Consider the following 20,089-nt stretch of genomic DNA (forward strand, 5'->3'; position numbering starts at 1 on the left):
AAGAGGCACAAAAAGAACCATATTTCATTCTTGTACAGGTACTGTAATAGCGTTTCATGTTTGTTAAAAAAACAGGTTGCACATTAACTTGATTAATTAATGAGAATAACAGAAGATAGAAACCTTATCAAAGCATGCCTCATTATTCAACTTTTATATCACACAACCAAACATACATATCTATGCTCCCACACACACTTGTCAATGCTCATCGGGAGAGGCTGGGAAACATGTACTTTAATCAGGGATCCCCCACATCACACCAGAAACACTCTGTCTAAACTGACGCAAAGCAGTGCTGCAACTTGTGCACATTAGATGGATGAATGCAATTAGCCAGAGGCATGACAACGCTCAAAGTGCAGCTGTGCCAGTCAATATAGCGCCTAGGGATATGGAACTGCTCTGACAATTCACTCACCACAAAACTGAAGTCATTCAATACAGAATGTTTGCTGTAGTTATGCAACTTCAATGTCATGAGGTATGACAAATAAAACGCACTGAGCAATGCTGAGTTCAGGGATATGATGACACGTGTCAACCAAGTCAGCGAATCTGACCTCCTGATCCCGTTAGTCACCTCTTACAAGAAGCATGGGTTACTGAAGATCAAATCTAACCCAAATCTTCACAAGTATTGTTCAGACAAAACAACTGAATTACATTTGAAGGTATAGATACTGTTATGCTTCAAATGCTTGGGATCCCTTTTCAGGTCAAAGCAAACACAAAACGTTGAATAATTTTATTTGTTTAACCTCAGGCTTTATTTTGAAATTTAGGTAGATAGCATGGCATTTCATATTTGTCTTTAATTACTGAATACTTGAATAGCTATTCCTTTTATGATGTTTCAAAACAAAGCGCACTGGACCATTAGGGTACAACAGATAGATAGCAAGAGTCACAACAATTTTTAGCCAGACTGTTTCGGACAGTTTGTTTAAACATTCCATTTCCTAACTTAAGATTGTTATGCAAGCTGACCACTAAATGATATGAAACCTTTAAACCTGAAACTTTAAAGAAAAATATTTACAGCATAACACTCACACCCAAAGAAATATGGAAGTGAAAGTTTTGTTAGTAAGACAAGAGCATGCACAAAAAAAAGCAACCAACTTCAAATGCTGGTAAATCCACAACTGTGGATACTAATTCCAAACTCCTGGCAATCTCTGATAAAGGGTCGTAATTACACCATCCATTTGAACTATATAAAAAAGAAGTTGAAAACCCCAACTGGGAACAGGCATTCCTGGTGCTTGGTAATACTGACCATGTCAGACAATCCTGATACCCGTGATTTCATGAGGGCAAACTCCACACCTTTTGCCATCCGTTTGAGATCATGATCCAGGTTATGCACCTTATTCATGACCTCCCCAATCTGTTCATCCAAGGCACATCTGAGCTGTGTCAGTTTTTCGTTTGTGCTACGCAACTCAACAGACGCCGTGTTCAGATGATCAGTACCAGATTCATCGTCTGTTGAATCATATAATGAACTGAGCTGTCTGTCAACTGTTCCTTCCTCTGGTATTTCTCTAATATCATGCCCTCTCTTTAAGTGGCTCCTTTTTCCTTTACTCTCCCCTTCACTAGCAGGGTCGGTTACGTGAGTAACATTACTGGGTTCACGTGACAGCACACCTATCTTCTCTTCCATGTCCGAGAGGAAAGACCGTAGGTCAGACACAGGTTCAGTTGAGAAACCGCTGTCAGTGGTCAATGGGTTCAGGATAGCCTGCTGCAGGTTCTTGAAATTGTCCTCCAGATTTCCAAGACGAGAAATCAGTTCCTCAAAGGCTTCAGAGTCTGACACACGTGATCGCAAGATGGCCAGAAGTTCTTGACTGGACTGGTTATGTGATAACGAAGCTGCTTCAGATCCAGAGACTGTGCCAGTGTCTGATGACTCTCCATCACTGGGAGGCTGGGAGGTGTTAATCTGCCTAGTTCTATCCTTAGACATACCTTTAGTCACAACAGATCCAGCAGTAGATAAAGTCGTGGAAAACTGTATTGGGAGTGCCGTGAGTGCCAAGTGGAGAGCATTGGAGTGATGAGTGTAAGAGTGTCACGGAGTGGAGGTAAAGAAGTGTCAGTCAAGTGCAAAGCCAGGGTGAGATGTGATCAGATGGTTTGAAAGAAAAGAGAGGACAGGCATTAGAGTGAGTGAGTGAGTAAGCATGACTTTAAACCACTTTAGAAATACTCCTTACCACAATGGTATATTGGCAATATCACTAAAATACTATAAGAGCAATGCAACAGGGAGACACAAGGAACTGGCTTCCCCGAGTCTACTCATGTGGGCTAGGTACTCCAGATGCAATTAGGACTCAAGCAGGAATCTATCTAACCAATACACTATGGCCTAGAAAACTGCTGTGGTTCAAACTGTATTGCTTTCCAATAAAGATTTATAACACAAGTTAGTCCAGACCAATTATATTTCTTGTTTTATGGACTTTTGTCCTCTGAAAACCTAAAGGCAACAAGAAACAAAATTAAAAACAAAATCACCAACCAAATTAATATTCCTTCTAAATACTAAAAGTATTTTACTTCTGGCAATTTATGAAGCATACATAGGGCAAAAAAAATATTACAAATTATCATTTTCTGGCAACTTTACAGTTTTGGACAATACAAACAGAAGGATTTTATTTTTTGCATGGGGAAAATTCATTGGTTTGTTTCTTATTTTTTAAAAAAAACAAGAAATAAAATTTGTCTGGCCTTAAATTGTAAAACATATTTCACTGACTTAAACCACATCAGTTATTTAGATTGTAGCTGAAGAGCTAATCATATAATGGAGACACTAAACATGCTGATACAATTCCATGACATAACTTATGTGTTTATGTAAAAGAGGAATAAATAACTGACATACCATACTAACAGTCTCCTCTCTACCAAAAACTACCTCACTGTAGCTCACCTTATCTCTCATGGACTGCAGGGCATCAAGCTCCTCTTTCAACTTGTTCAGTTGCTCCATCAAGTCCCCGGAGATGTCTAGGAAGAACAACATCAGATATGAACACCATCAACTGTGAATAATGCCAATGATGAACATCAGCCATGAACAATGTCAATCACAAACAACATCAGCCATGAACAGAATCAATCATGAACAACATCAGCCATGAACAGAATCAATCACGAACAATATCAGATATGAACATCATTTGTAAACACCAGTGATGAGCATGAGCCATGAACAATATCAATCATGAATAACATCCGCCTTGAACAGTATCAGTCATGAATGTTTGTCATGAAAAACATCAATCTTGAGCAAATATGATCAAAAACAACATCAGTCATACATGTGGTCATACACAATGCTACAGATTATACTGCATGATATATAACTGTGTGGATGAACTTGTCTCTGTAACTTTGACATGGTTATTCCAATCAAACTGATCTTATAAAATGGCAGAATTTCTGACACAACATCGAGTAATGACACAACTGACATTGTTTTCATGACAGAACATATGGAGTTTATCCATAAACCTCTAGTCTATAAATAAGAAGATAATTACAAAAATATAAGTTGTGTTAATATCTTTCATCAATGCCAAACCATATTCATGAAAATGAAAATATGAGTGTACCTATATTCTAAGTTGCTGTATCTGTTTTGCCACTTTGCCTCTACATATCCTAATTCTATTTAACCTTAGTAGCATGTGAGTTAGTAGCACAAACAGACTGTTAGATTTTAGTCATGTAAATATCAACTACAGTACCTAATGTAAGAATGTAACTTCTGAATCTAGAAACTAGCAAATACCCTACAAAACATTTTTTCTTCTTATCTGACTCAGAACCTCTTCATGAGACTGAGTGGAAACTATTAACTTCAACACATTCAAGATGTGTTATTCTACTGACTGTCCTATGACACAACAAACATAACATGAGAGAGTTCTATTTGAAAGCCTATAACTACTGTCTCCTAAGCTATACAAATAGATATATACCAGGTCCAGGCATGTGAATGATAACTGGTTCAGGTTGTGCTGGAGGTGGTGAAACTGGTTTGACAGAAGTGACCTCAGCTGGTTTTGGTTCAGGCTTAACTGGTTCCCGTTCCTGAACAGTTTCAACTTGAACAGGGCTAACTGTCACGGGTTTAGGTTTGGGTTCAGGTTCGGGTTCAGGTTCGGGTTCAGGTTCGGGTTCTGATGCGGAGATAACTATTTCTACCTCTGATTCTATTGCTGGAGGAGGGGAAGGATATTCAACAGGTTCTGGAGTTTCAACAATCGTTACACGTTTGGGGGAATCACGTTTGGGCTCAGGGGAGGTCTGAGAAAATGTTGAGATCACTTCCACCTTCTCAATCTGAGGAGGCAAAGTCACCACCAGTGGTTCTCGGCTTCCCATATTCTCAGAAAGAGTTGCAAGTTGTTGCACTGTGGGAACAAAATAATGTCATGCTCTGAAATACTGGCTTTCAAATATGATGCAAGATTTGTTCCTGTTTGGATGGAATAGTTGCGAAAACAAAACACAAAGGTACGGCAGAACAGGGGTGTCAAAATTTCTTTAAAAGCAACTTGCCACATGGCAAGTGACTTAAAGAAAGTAACTTGTCCTGAGTAGTATTCTACTTGCTCTGATTTTATGACACAATGTTTGATGTTAATGTTTATTGGACTATTTATCGAAGAGTGATAAATTTCAAAGAATGATAGCTTTAAATTACTATTATTGTGAAATGCAATAGGTACATTATGAGCAGATATGATATGAAGTCCAAGTTTATTCGCAGTTTAAAACCATAAGTGGAAATTATCTAGTAGTCCCAGAAAAGTAAGATACCATTATTTGATTGCCCGAAATGAAAACTGACTTGTCACGGGCATTGGGCGTTGAAGGTGCCCACTTCAATATGTTTTCAGACACTACACATCAACAACATGAGAAAATTTTATGTACTCCCAGTGTATGAAGGAGCACAGTGGTTTTATGTGTCACACTTCACTACTGCAATGTTGGCTTCAAATGCAGTAATCTTCAGGATCAGCAGGTTTTGAATATCAACATGAATGTGCAAGTTCAAGGTTACAAAAATTCAGGCATGAATCGTAAAACTAATAACATAATAACCATAATCAGAGCATCAGAACATTTTAACCAATATGTAGAAGAACAAAAACATTTTCCTGTCTCTTAAAAACAAAGGTAAATTTCTAGCCTTGTCATAGGTTCGAATCCCATTTATGGTTAGACATTAAATATGGTTTGTCAGTAAGACATTCAATACCCTGATTGAGTGTTTTCAAGATGTGGACATGGTAACCTGCATCACCTGGAGTTCCCTCTCATAATTCAGGTAACTTGTTCCACGTAACTAAACTCAGTAACTGTTCCAAGAAGCATCAACGTCACTCCATCACTCACTTCATCCCCTACATGGGACAATATGTGAAGCCCATTTCTGGTGTACCCCACTGTGATATTGCTTGAATACTGTGAAAAGCGGCATAAAATCATACTCACACACCTTCACTCACTAAAGTAGACATTGTGATTACTTACTCAGTCCTTCAAGAGCATCTTTGTCCAGTTTATTCTTCAACTGTTCCTGTAATAGAGGTCAGATTCAATGTTATGTTTATAGACATACTTGGCAACACTTTCAGAAACTGAGAATTGTATTTTAGTACTTGACAGGGTGTCACAATATAGAGAGCAATCCTTCATCATGTTCATGGATATTATGGCTTGGCTTGCAATAATTCAACCACACCAATTTCAATTTCATTTTTGATACTGGACCCTTGATTCAATCACTTTCATTTCAATTCTTCATACAAGGAAAAACATCAGATTTCCTTTAACTATCACAGTTGACCTTTCTAGCATGAAATCTATCATCAGCTTAGCAATGTCTACCATCAACTGTTCTCATCTGACAATTACCCTGACATCAACCACTCACATTTCATCTGATTCAAACACATGAAACTGCTCGAGTTGGAGTCAAAATTACCCTCTGGCTGTGTGGGAATATTTAAATAGCTATCGAATCGAAATAGTGATAATGGTTATCGAAAATTGAAACTAAGTTGTCAGATTCCATGTTCAATGAATCGAACTGATTTGTTACAGCCCAAATTACGGCATGCGTAAAGTTGCAAGCGTAGAAATGAAAGGATTTGAAAAGAAAATGTTTTGATCTATTTATGAAAGAGCCAAAGTTAGTGATAACTTGATTTACAATGTGAATATATTCCATTTAAGAGTTGCACCATAAAGGCACATTGTTCACCAAGTATCAAATGTTCAAAAGTTAAACATTCATGAGGTCCATTGATTCAAAAACTACAGCAGCACGCTTCAGGAACCCCCACTTACTTCAAACAATGCATGTTTAAATGTTAATGGTCATAAGTATACCCGATAGCATGAATATCAGATTTGCAAGAACTTTGGTCTCCATCTTCCGTCTTGGAGTTCCATTTCTATAAATATTCCATCACAGTCTATCAAGACAAGCCTGATTTCACAACATCTGTACTTTAACAGGCAGATAACTGCACCAAATGCACTATGCATAAAATAGCGCTTTCTCTCGTCACTGACAGCCCCGTTAATGAGACGTGGCTTCCTCTGCATGTCATGCAGGTGTTGAAGCATGCGAATCTATGTCTTAATCAATAGTCAATCAATACCAAACAAAGCTTGTTTATAGTCCGACTCCAACGGGATTACTGCCACTCTGCTGGATGTCTGTACACTCAATTACTCTGTAAAAGGTACATGGCTATGATTTGCCACTAAATGAGCTGTTATTCACATATGCAATGTACTTAATGTCCTAGACAGGCAGAAAACGGCAAAGTGATAAAGACATGTATTTTGATAGAATGATAATTACACAAATCAACAGACGGATATTGCAAACCTTTATTCAGAAATCCATAATTTGCAAAAATAGATATATGTTCTGTCCAAGCCACGACTGATCAGTGAAAAATAATGAAGTAGCTAAAAGCAAAATGACAATTTTATCATTTATACTTTTCTTGACGATAAAAAACTAAGTAGCTTTCACAGACATATAAGAGCATTTTCTTGTCGAAACTGCCAATTTAGAAGCATTAATATGACTAAAACACACATGATTTGTTTCTAGTTGTTATACTGACAAAACTATTGCCAGTCTAAAAAAGTTCAAAACTCGCATTGCTTAATCACAACTAACGAACATAACTATTTTCAGTTCAGACTCAGCAAAGATCTTACAGATATTTCATAAATAAAAGCAAACCTTCAATAATCTGATAAAGCGGTGATCAAGTATATGGTCTTTATTGCTCTGAGTTTTTGATCATGTTAACAGTCTAACAACTCTGAGCAGCCAAGACCATGAGTGATTTGTCAGTGTGTGATCAGGGCTAGAGTGATGAAGAAATCTACATGCTCTGGAAATTATTCAGAAGTAGCCAGAAGACATTAAAAGCAAACTTCTGCAAAGGGAAGGCTTTCTTATATAATTCACATCAAGCAGGATGAGATACATTAATCAGTACAACAATACTGTTAATAAGCTTGTGTAGCAATACTCCATATTACCACTCTATCAGTGAGCAAACAATGTCCATCCACTATATCCATGTACATGTAATGTCTAACCTACAGGTTCCACTGCACCATACTAGAATCACGTGCTCCCTGAGCTGCACTGTATGGAAACAACTGAACGGACAGAGACTTGTGACAGCTGTGATTGGATGAAATAGTGTACGATTTTTATGTTTTTGAAAAGCACATGTATCAAGTAATTAAAACTAACCATAATTTCAATCATTTAGTGCCGTTATTTTTATCACCATGACCTATATGTGTAAGGATATTTTCAAGTAGGTGACATTTTGCGCGACACTGGGATTGATGACGTTCCGCTTCCTGTGACTGGAAAATATGCCAGACGAATTGGTGAGAAATTGTGTTTTATTGTAGCTTATAGGCCTGACTGTACCCATGTGTGCATGGAAGGGCTGTTGAAAGCCTGGATGATTTTTGAAAAAATATGAGGTTACTATAGAAGTCTATGGGAAAACATTTGGTGTTGTGTAACCTATATGACAGTATTCATGGTGGACAACGCATTGGCAGCACCAGCTGTAAATTAGCAAGAACAACGAAGCAGCTACACGCATGAAGTTTCAATAAAACATCCATCATGAGCATTTAGCTTCCTCCTCTTTCTGTAAATAAAGCTGAAATGTGCTGATTTTGATTAGTTACATTTAAAATGGTAACTGTGTCCAACATCCTCTAGTATACTCTTTCATAAGGAGTATAGATAGATTGAGATACATATATAAGATCAGACCAGACCAATATTGTTTCATTTTAACTCATCAGTTGGTCATATTTTTTCAAGAATAAGAAAAGAAAAGAAATTAATTTTTGCTGCTCAAGAAAAAAAATCCTGATGTTTTTATTGACCAAAAATGTAATCTTACAATGAAATGTTTTCCCTCCTGCCTTTTGGCTTTCTGAGGATAAAATTCAATAAAACAAGAAATAAAATTGGCCTGGCCTAAGTGAGAATAAAAACACAAAAACATAATCCTACCTCCAGCTCGTCCACACGTTTGGTGAGGGCCTCGTGGGAAGATGACAACTTCCCAATTTTCTCAAGGACATCCAGCAGGTCATTTGTGGGACCTGAACTGCATGTGCTCAGACCTGACATTGGGCGTGATGGTGTGCGGTGTGACGAGGTAGGGCGTGATGGCTGCAACACAACACCAACATCAAACTAAGCCCTAATCTGTGTCATGCATCTCTGTCAAGACTGTGAAAACATATCTAATGGGTCAGGGGATCAAATGAACATTCACAAACACATGATCATCAATAAAAGGAACCAACTGGTGTTCAAAAGGAAGAAATCTTCAGGTCCTCTTGAGAATGTTTTTGTGCAAAGTTTAACATTATGGGGTTAACAGACTGACATGAACATTTCAATGTCATTTTGATAATGCTGATGTCCAAAGTCTACCATTGTTTCCAAGATTGTCTCCAAGATTGAGCATGAACATTTCAAGGTTGTTTTGATAATGTTTTTGTGCAAAGTTTAACATTATGGGGTAAAGAGGGTTATGAGACTGACATGAACATTTCAAGGTCATTTTGATAATGCTAATAGCCAAAGTTTAACATTATGGGGCTAATAGATTGACACAAATACTTCAAGGTCATGCTACTCTCCAAAGTTTACCATTTTGGGGTCTCCTAGATTGAACATGAACATTTCAAGGTCCTTTTAATAATGCTACTGTTCAAAGTTTACCCTGTGGGATCTCCTAGATTAAACATGAACATTTCAAGCTCATTCTGAACATGTTAATGTCCAAAGTTTACCAATATGGCCCTGGATTTATACAATCTATCAGCAAACCTCAACGACTAAACAACCCCTCCCCACCACCCCATTGAAGAGATACTGAACTTCCCACAGATTTTCAGATCTGAAGATATGAAGAAAAACTTTTACCTAAGTCGTCTGCTGATTCACTATATAATGGCCAGGAAAATCAAGTAGGTCTGTGTTCATTCAAACAAAATGACATCTCTCAGGACTGACGATATATCAATCATGTTAATCACTCTTCAAGACAGCCCAGGATCAAGCTGCACAAAAGCTATCTTAGTGCTAAGATATTGCATCTCCCAAACTCCATCACTAAATTATAGGTAGGTGGGAACACTAACCTCTAAAAATGTATTTATAGCTTATGTGATGTTCGTAACCATGGTAACAGGCTGTTATGTGCTTTTATCAGTCTATCTATGTCATACAAAAACTACATAAAACTTAATGACAAAATATGATACATGATACAAGAGGATGAAGAAGAATTGTAACCCAAAAGTTACTGTGTTCTGTAATCTGATTGGTTGAAAAACATGATTAAATGGTATTAGATTCCCGGAAACTGAAAGACTATTCACCGCGTATTGACACGTAAACAATTGTTTTGTTGTGTCATCAACAGTGGTGACGTCATTCAAATCATATTGTGACGTAAAGTTAGAATGACGTCACAAATGAGCACCTCCAGATGCTACCATGGGAACCAGCTGAAACGGCCAGCTGATGACACTTCACTGCTGTATCCGTATTCGATGTAAACGAGTGCAGACACTAAAACCATTTGGTTTACTTTTGTGTTTACAATGTCGATAAACATCATGTGTTGGCCAATTTCCGGGTGTTATTGAGTATTTGAAGCACGGGAATATTTCATTTGAAACCTCCGGCTGATGCCATCGGTTCAAAATGCATTCCCGTGCTTCAAATACTCAATAACACCCGGAAATTGGCCAACACATAATGTTTATCTCCTAAATGTAATCCATGCATTAAAACTCATGCACATTTAGGTAAAATCCTGCAGAAATACCAGCATAAAATCATATTTCAGTTTGTGATGAGACTTCCATATGATGAGATCATATTCAGGCCATAATAATCGTTAATCACATATATCAAGTTTTGTACAATTCAAGTTCATAAAACTATATCTGGTTCTAAATGAGTAATCCAAAAAAGTCATACCAGAGTGACATACAAAGAGACCTTAGTGCTAAGGTGATCATAACTTCTTCATTATTACAGACCTACGACTGGCATAGCACTGAGACTGCTTCAAACAGTGGAACCAAGTACATGAACTGAAAAAAATTGACCATTGCCATTCTAACTATTTTTGTTAATGCAAAAATTATCTCTGGTTATTTTGTCATAAATTATTCCTCTAAGATATGATGATAGCGGTGACACAAGATTACATGGTTAATATGAACACAGACATACAACCTTGCAACACTGAGAGCAAACAAGCTTCAGTCATGATTTGTTGTCACATAATATCCATGTAAACGAACAGGGTGTGATTTTGCTATTTACAACCTGCAATGGTGTTAACAATGTTAACAATGGCTGGTGCAGGTTACCTTCGGTAACAGGACACATCCAGTGCAGGCAACAATAAATCCTCAAATATCTTGTAGCTGTCATTGTGTGTTTTAATTGGGAAGAAAGTGACGTGAGGTAATATGTTTCTGCCTGACTTGTTACATTTGTGTCCTCATAAATCAGTTACATGGCAGTAATCATATGATTGAGATTCATAAATAAAGGTAATGCAAAATTTAGTTATTCATTGTGAATCATAGGGCCAGGTTCTATTGAATATATCTGATACTGAGTACTTGAAAATTGCTGAACAAGTGTAAAGTCACTTTTTAAAAGCATTGACATTATTTAATGGTGCAACCAAAATTTTGATTTGGATGCTAAATCTATAAGCCAAGTTGCACTAAGTGCAGGTACTGTAAAAAGTCTGAAATTACACCCTGATGAATAACCACTATTGTGAATGTCACCATTGAGACATATAACTTGTATAAATCTGGTCCATTTCAGTCAGTGGTAACAACTAGCTAAGGTGACTCAAGAATGGATGCATGATCCCAATGTCACTGTACTATGTTTGCATGATTAGTGAATTTCAGGTACAATTACAATCAACGGTCATATTCACACCTATCAGCAGCACATCAACACAGTAACAGCTCATTGTGGTACAGCTCACAATATGCCTACCTTGCCAATTTCAACCATGTAAACAGATTCTATCCCTGACACTATCGTCACATCTCTAAATATCATTAAAATTATCACTGAAACTATTATCACATCTCTAAATGTCACTGAAACCAACTGCTATCACATTTAATCAGTTGATGTCTATCACAAGCAGTAACAAATGCCTGAAGTTTGACTTAGCAAGGCAACTATCATACATTTTAAAACATTTTTCACAACAAAGGTCAACTGTTGAGGGTAGCACTTTCCTCGAATTCCATATGAAACTATCAAACATCTCTCTATAGAATATTCACACTGTAGGTATTTAAAGATTTTTATCAAATCAATATATTACACATTTCAAAATAAAAGTCTAACTATTACTTTCTAAATTAGCCATGATATTTGTCCAGTAGGCCAGGCCAATTACATTTCTTGTTTTACGGATCCGCCGGTCATATTTTTTCATGAATAAGAAAAAAAATAAAAAAATAAAATTTTCCCCATTCAAAATAATCCTAATTTTTCAATGGCCATTGATTTTTTCCTTATACACATTTCATAATTTGGCCAAAGCAAAATATTTTTAGGATTCAAAAGGAATATTACTTTGACTGGTATTCCGCCCAACTTTCAAGTTTTCTGAGGACAAAAAGTTGTGAAACAATAAATATAATTAGTCTGGCCTAAACCTGACATGCTGACGTGCTACAAATAATCAAGAATTCTAACCCCTAAAGAACCTGCACCCAGCCACTAATCTGACATTACGGAACTGGTGGCAAGCACTAACATGTCATAGCAAGTCATTTGAGATGTTACTGCTCTGTATTATAATGACCTCTTGCATAACAATAGGTTCACACTTCTAAAATTTTCACTCAAGTCTGTTTCCAACATAGAGACTGCAACAATTACTGTAAAACGAGACTACTGATACTGTAGGAATGTCGCAAATCACATATTGCTTCCTCACGACAGCACGGAGCAAATAGCCATGTCAATTACACGCTTGTGACATATCATCTATTCTGGTCACATGAGGCTAATGTGACAATTACATGGTCCTTGGGTTACAGCAGAGAGGGTGGGAGGCTGAGAGGCTGGCAGACTGAGAGGCTGGGTTGATGGGGATCACAAAGTGTCAGTTGGGCAAATACTCTTTATAAGTTGATTTACAGCATGTTTGCTTAAAATTCATGAAACAGAATCTGGTTTCCTGTGTCTTGCATTAAGGATACTTTCACATGCCAAGCATACGTAACACTCTCAAACACCATTTTTGTGTTTCAACTGACCACTCACATAGGTTAATAAAAATCTAAAAATGTATCAGATGTGAAAATTGTACTCCTTATGTTGGACTGTTATTTTAATTGAATGCTAGAATAAATTCCATGGATGTTTGCATCATCTAAGTGTGTGTGATGACCTGCTCGCTACTGAGAAATCCTCAGAGCATGTGTGATCATTTGGTTGTGTGTTTGTTTCTTTCTTCCTTTGTTGTATAACACTGCACTCAGCAATATTCCAGCTATATGGCATCAGTCTGAAAATAATCAAGTCTGGACCAGATAATCCAGTGATCAACAAATATAATACAAAATTGGGACAAAATGACGTGTCAAACATGTCCATGATCAAGGCCATCCAATCCTTTTAAACGTCTCACATGATAAACTTGGGTTGTTTAAGACAAATTTCATGGGTCATAATCATATGCAAGTTAAAAAAGACTCTATGTTAATGCTATTGCAGATTTCAGATGATATTGTCAGACTGGACTGATGTTTCTCAAAATTAGCATCCCTTTAACAATAAAATCAATACTAATGCAGATTATAACATAATCAGTTCTTTGTACTTAATCATGCCTACAGATACTTACATAGGGTCATAACAATCAGGTTTATGCCGGTAGCATTAGTTTAAGCTATGAGCCGATTTTACCGGCTTATCAGAAATAATTCTGGCCAGCTACCATATCATATTACACTCAAAGTAGCCCTCTAGCTGGGATCTAACTAGCAGTCTTCATTCAAGAATTATAAACATTTCTCATACCAAATGACTCATGTTATTATCCAAAATGTTTTAAAAAATCACTACCTGAAGAGAAATCATACCCTACAATATCACAATAAAGACATCAGTCTAAAACAGGATCTTGTCTTAATGTTAACAAAACATTATGGATGCCTCCAAAGTGTGTAATAGTCCACTTCAAAACCAATGTGGGATCAGGTAAATTCTAACACTAAACATCAGTATGACATAATTCATATCTTATCAATAAACAAATAATTTCCAGGTTGAATGCAAATCATTTTCAAGAGGAACTACAGCACTTCCCGGAAACCATCATCTTTGCCCTAAGGGAACACTGAAATGTGTGCACAGATCTTGTTTCAAGGTTAACTAATTGGCAGAACAAAATGAAGGAATAAAGGTCGTGCCATGTGACCATAGCACCTACGAGACTGCAATCACTGTACTTGCATTCTATACAGTCAGCAAGAGTACACATACCTGCTACATAAATCAGGTGTACTGACTGCATGAAATCCTAACACCCTTCATACAACAGGTATTGTAATAGGTAACAATGTGTGATTAAAGGTGACTAGTGTAATCTTCCCGGGCGTCGCCAGGTTGTAAACTGGCTTCTAAGCTTAGTATGTGGAATTTGGAATTAAGCGCCAATCTGTCTATGAAATCCTATTAAGTTTAAGATAATTCTATTAAACATCAGGTGGTGCCATAAAATCTCATTGTATCAGTATTTCTGGTGTAACAGTTAAGTGTTTTGGTTTATCTTGGCTTATAATAAACAATAATGAGGAGTAGATATTCCTTGCTTAGCTACCATGATCCATTCTAGAAAAAGACACGAAACCTGTAAATATTTGATTGCTTACCGCTCTGTGTTCTGTCTGGCTGCTCATCTCAATGACAACTCTCTCTTGGGGAGGTACCTGAAGTTCCTCGAAGTCCTTTCTCACCCCCTTCAGGGCATCCTCTAGGAGGGGCCAGGTCACAAACTGGGCATAGTCATCAGCAGTTGGCAGTGTGCTGAACTTGTCATTCAAATCATTCTGTAAAGACATCATCTTTGACGTAAGCACTAACCTGAATGCAGAGCCAAGTACATCTTTGCCTCTAATAAGAACAGTTAATGCATATGTTTTCCATATACTATTTAACTGAAAGAAATAACAAAAAGAAAATCTTGGTCTGATCGTCAGTGTAATCTGGCACAGAAACACTCTCGCTTTATCTAAACAGTTATCAAACTTTCAACATACAGTTGATGTTAACAGATTATGAAGCAAAGCCCATACAACAATGTCAGAATATGAGCTGTCATAAATACAAAATTCATACAATATTTGCAAATGTACCAAAGACAATCTTTGTATTATCAGCAGGCTGACATAGTTGACATTGCCTCATGGATACGGCTTCTGACCTTGAATCAGAAGGCAAGTTGTTCAATTATCTCATCATTGGGTTCAGAAATACTTTTAAAATACAGATACTCACCGTAATCTTTTCCATATCTGCTAATTTCTTGTTTAGCTCATCAATGTTCAACTATAAAGAAAGTAAGATGTCTCAATATACATAGTTTTGACAACACCATGAATCATTTCATAATACATCATGCATTTCAGTGTTCATAAATAGTGATTCAGAGTAACAGGACATAGGGTCCTGGAAGTTTCAGATGTCTGTCCGGCCCACTGAAAATTCACAGGACCCACAGAATAAAATTAAACACACATTTCAGATTTAGCATTTCTTATAATTGGCACTGAAATTATTGACATTATATGATAACAAATATAAGATTCATAAACAGAAAACAAGTGTCACATGCCACAAAGAACAATTTCAGACAAACTCATTGTGAAATACTCGGTCAGACATTGGGGCTGGCAAGTTGGTGACTTTTGCCTGACCGTTGGCAAATTTCCCAAATTTGCCGGAGGGTCAGACGCTATTAGTGAACATTTTGTCATAACATCCTCAAATGACTGTGATCTAATTTTCATACAACTTCATTTAAATATTACCACCATATTCATTTAGAAACAAAAGTCTTAGAACATGAAATTTTTACATCAATGACACATCTGACAATTTAACAGGCCATTTTATTCTGTTCTTCATTTATGTATCAACATTTCTAGGCCATTACATGCCACTTTAAAATTGAACAATTCCATCTGCTAAGTTCCTAAAGACTTCAAACTCGATAACTGAATGTTTTGCACAGTGTTCCCTTGTGAGATCCAAACTGAGTTGACAGTTAAACCCTCTATGTACAAGTTCCAGAAAGTAAACCATCAGCTGCGTGTTCCATATGTAGCTGCAAGGTATCCTAATGCTTATTAACACTTACACTATTGATCCGGTCCAGCAGATTGGAGTTTGTGTCTCGCAGTGTCTGCATCTCCTTCATCAGGTCCTCCACTAGGGACATCAACTGCAACATTCACACCAGTCTTAGAGTAGTATATATATATATAAGAGAGGTCTATCCAACTATCAGAGATGAGGTAGATTTCTGACAGAGGACCTAACTTACAGCTGGCAAGCCCATGGTCTGTCAAATTTTTACATTAGTATAAATTCACCATATCTTGGTGTCTGGTTTAGTTAACTTGATTTTGGGTGGGAAACATTTTTAAGTTACCAGTCCTTATGTTGGCTGGGGTTTGGGGCTTAATTAGTACACTGCTTAGAGAGGGGTGAAGGTTATAGCTGAATTTTAAATTTAAAATGAATGCATTTGAATTTGAATAAACTATGTAAGAGACCTTTATCACAGCTATAAAACCTTCTGATATACATATTTTTCAAGTACAGGTTCAAGTACAGATTTATGAGTAATGATTAAGAATGACAATGAAGTGATTTTTGCATACCAACTTCGAAAAGCTATATCTTTACGTCTCCATTTAAAATCATTTATAAAACTTGTTACATGGCCACATTCTTGTGATAACCACACAAAAGGAAACCCAGAGTGAAATTAAACTAAAGATACCCAGGTGCGACCACTATTGTTGTCATGTGTTGTTTACATTTCATAGCATGCCTTTGGAATATGATAAACTTCCATATTCAGTAGTCAACACCAGTACATTATACAACAGGTGAAATACTGTACACAAAGATGGCTTCTGCCTGTTGCACTGAGCACAATATTTGAAAATACAATTTTGCTAACATAAAGATGTCTTTAACTAATAACTTTGCATTTTTTCAACATAGGCAGGATACATAAAATCCCATAAAGCAGAACTGGTGCAATTTTACTATCCAATATGGTGGATGCCACATTCAAAGATATATTTTGATAAATTTTAATGCTAATGTTTCACAGGCTTTAGACCAGTAGAGTTTTAATGTGAAATAAATACCATGATATTTATCATGAAATAAAACACTCACATTTGTACCATTATAAAGTCATTTTTTGTTAGTTCAAAGATAGCCATCTTTCCTTAAAAGAATAACGCATGATTTATCTAAGTCAACCCCTCTGGATGGATGTGCTTTTAACATTTTTTACTGTGTCATAAGTGACAGTGATGTGATCTGTGACTAATAATAAATGTACATCATTTACAAAACAATGTGCATATATTCCTTATAGGTCACATGCAATCATTTCATCTACTAATTTGTTAATAAAGAAACTGAAAAGAACAGGACTGAGAAGCCATCTATGTCATAGTCCAGCTGTTGTCAAAAATACTTGTACACTACTTATTTTCACACAAGCAGATACTTTATCTTAAATGCATTTTATTTTCCCATGTACACCTCTAGAGATAAGAGCATTTAAAAAGCTTGTTTCTGTTTAACTTATCAGAGGCCTCAAGAAAGTCAGGGAAAGTTGTATAACCCCATATTTAGGTTTTCTTACATACTTTTGGCACAGAGCTTGTAGAATGAACATATTATCAGCTGTTGAGTAATCCTGCCTAAAACCTGCTTGACATTCATGTAATATTTTGTGTAAATCTAGCCAGATACAGATTCTGGATTATAAGTGAATATTTTCTATTATAAGTGAATATTTTCCCCATTACATCCATTAAAGAGATTCCACAATAATTATTTGGCTCACGACAGCTGCCTTTTTCATACAGGGAAACAATCAAGCCAACATTCCAGCTATCAGGAAATATGTGCAACATATGTCATATTTGGGATTTCACTTTCTTAGTAAAGTACAAATGCTAGTACTTTTTTCGGTTGAGTCCCATCCGGGATTCGAACCCGCACCCTCAGAGTCAGGCACCTAATCGCCAGCACACAAAGTCAGCCGCCTAGCCCGCTCAGCCACCGCGACTTCCACAAATGAAAGTTGGACAACTGGTAGTCTAGATTGCGTACTTTGTGTACCCCTCTGATGAGTGTAAATTGGCACGGCTCCCACGGCCGAAAGCTATGATTACACGATGCCATTTAGAAAGTGGTCAAATGCAACATATGTCATATTTGGGATTTCACTTTCTTAGTAAAGTCGCGGTGGCTGAGCGGGCTAGGCGGCTGACTTTGTGTGCTGGCGATTAGGTGCCTGACTCTGAGGGTGCGGGTTCGAATCCCGGATGGGACTCAACCGAAAAAAGTACTAGCATTTGTACTTTACTAAGAAAGTGAAATCCCAAATATGACATATGTTGCATTTGACCACTTTCTAAATGGCATCGTGTAATCACAGGAAATATGTGGTGTTCCATCAATAATTGGGGATTTACCAGACTTTAACACTTCGATTGCATTTTCTATTTTTGTCTTGGTAATTGGTTCAGATAGAAAGTCAGTACTGTTACAGTAATCATGCTGTGTCAGAAATTCATCAACATTCTCGATGAACTCAAGACTGGTTTCCCGACAGGTTTATTGTAATATATTACTGTTGGCTAGTGTGTTTGTGATCATGTTAAATGTAACATGCTTTTGTTTGTGTGTGTGTGTCTGCTGTTTAATGCCAGATTCTACTATCTGTATATAATCAAGTCTGGACCAGACAGTCTAATGGTCAATAACATGAGCATTGATCTACACAGTTGTCATACGATGACTTAACAGTGTCAAACTAAGTCAGCAAGTCTGACCACCCAATCCCGTTAGATGCCTCTTATGACAAGCATGGGTTACTAAAGACCAATTCTAATCCGGATCTTCACAAGAGGATGTGATGTCAAGATGCAGACTAGTGTTGAGCACTTGTTGCCATACACCTCCACATTCATTCAAAACCCAGGAGCTGTCTTTGTCAAGGATAGTCACTGACAAACCACTCCCTCCCTCACTGATCAATACAAGTCAGTATCAGCATGGAAACAGCATAAAGGTTGTATCTAGATTATAATTCAATAGCTAGTATCTCTAGAACCCCTTGAAGTAAAACCACTTATGTGCTATCACTGCCAGATGAAGAAATATGTTATTGCAAGCGTTGCACTCACACCTGTAGTGTATACTTGGTAATTGTGCCCTGTGCTAAGTCACTTGACATGGGTATTATGTGCACCACCACCCTTTTTTCTGTATCCTGATCTATATTTCTCAAGGGTAGAAACTGACAAAGCATAAAATCCAATTTATTTACAGTAATAACAGTGTGACTGCCAATATTTCAGACTTGTGAGCATACCAGCTATGTGCCATCAGTTTCCATGTACGCAATATCAATACATGAGTCAATACATGCAACATAAAATATGAATACCTGTTTGAATAAATCACACGCAGCACCTAGCCAAATAAGCTGTCATACACGATTGATTATGAAATGATAATCTAGACAAAATTGATCGATCAGTCTGATGTATTACCACCAAGCGTTTGTAGCAAATTTTTAACTTGTGTGTCAACAATGTAAGTATAACAAGATAGTCAGCCATGTTTCTGTACATACATACACCATTTTGGCCCACATTCAACAAGACAATCTTAGAGATTAGACTGATTTAAATCCATAAATTAAACTGACTGTGAAAATAACACTGTTTGTTATTAAATCAGCAAGTTTTAAATGTTTTGTTGATGTATTTCGTATGAGTCCTGCTCAAATAGGCACTACACTTCTTGAAAAAATAATTCAAGTGAAGTTCATTGAGACTGTAGGTAAACATTACATTTCTATCAACAGTTTTTTGGGTTGTTTTTTCTTAATTGAATTAAAATGGACTGAACCAAATCTTTAGCATTTCCTGCAAATTAAAACACTGAGTTCAACAGGCAGTAAAATTCTTTATAAGCCCTCACTTTTGGCAACACTTTTTGTCCAGTGCTTAACATTTAGATTGTAATACCTGAACTGATTTGAGTTGTGTACCAGTGTATCACTGCCAACTGATTTCAGTTTACATGTTATATGTCATACTTTAAAACACTGTGGTTCCAGACTGGCCACTTTTA

The 20,089-nt window shown here is 36.9% G+C and overlaps 2 protein-coding genes across 2 annotated transcripts in view; both read right to left on the minus strand.

The window, feature by feature from the left end:
- Window positions 1-20,089, minus strand: part of LOC137283596 (glutamine-rich protein 2-like) — a 41,107-nt gene that overhangs the window by 14,600 nt on the left and 6,418 nt on the right. Inside the window, exons 2-7 of the mRNA XM_067815185.1 lie at window positions 16,050-16,133; window positions 15,188-15,238; window positions 14,563-14,739; window positions 8,621-8,782; window positions 5,572-5,617; window positions 2,954-3,030 (exon numbers count right to left, since the gene is read on the minus strand). Of these exons, the coding sequence (XP_067671286.1) occupies window positions 2,954-3,030; window positions 5,572-5,617; window positions 8,621-8,782; window positions 14,563-14,739; window positions 15,188-15,238; window positions 16,050-16,133 (597 nt within the window). The remainder of the gene's footprint in view (window positions 1-2,953; window positions 3,031-5,571; window positions 5,618-8,620; window positions 8,783-14,562; window positions 14,740-15,187; window positions 15,239-16,049; window positions 16,134-20,089) is intronic.
- Window positions 1,203-2,595, minus strand: LOC137283236 (uncharacterized). The gene is made up of 2 exons (XM_067814667.1): window positions 2,575-2,595; window positions 1,203-2,023 (listed from the first exon to the last, which is right to left on the minus strand). The coding sequence occupies exons 1-2, from the start codon at window positions 2,593-2,595 to the stop codon at window positions 1,217-1,219; spliced, it is 828 nt and encodes a 275-aa protein (XP_067670768.1). The 3' UTR covers window positions 1,203-1,216.

Source organism: Haliotis asinina, chromosome 5, assembly GCF_037392515.1.
Source record: "Haliotis asinina isolate JCU_RB_2024 chromosome 5, JCU_Hal_asi_v2, whole genome shotgun sequence".
Classification (NCBI taxonomy): domain Eukaryota; kingdom Metazoa; phylum Mollusca; class Gastropoda; order Lepetellida; family Haliotidae; genus Haliotis; species Haliotis asinina.

Excerpts from the sequence above, each read along its gene's own strand:
- LOC137283236 (XM_067814667.1), bottom strand. The coding sequence starts at position 2,595 with ATGCTTCATAAATTGCCAGAA. Across the intron at positions 2,024-2,574 it reads TGCTTCATAAATTGCCAGAA|TTTTCCACGACTTTATCTAC; the intron begins GTAAAATACTTT and ends CTCCCAATACAG.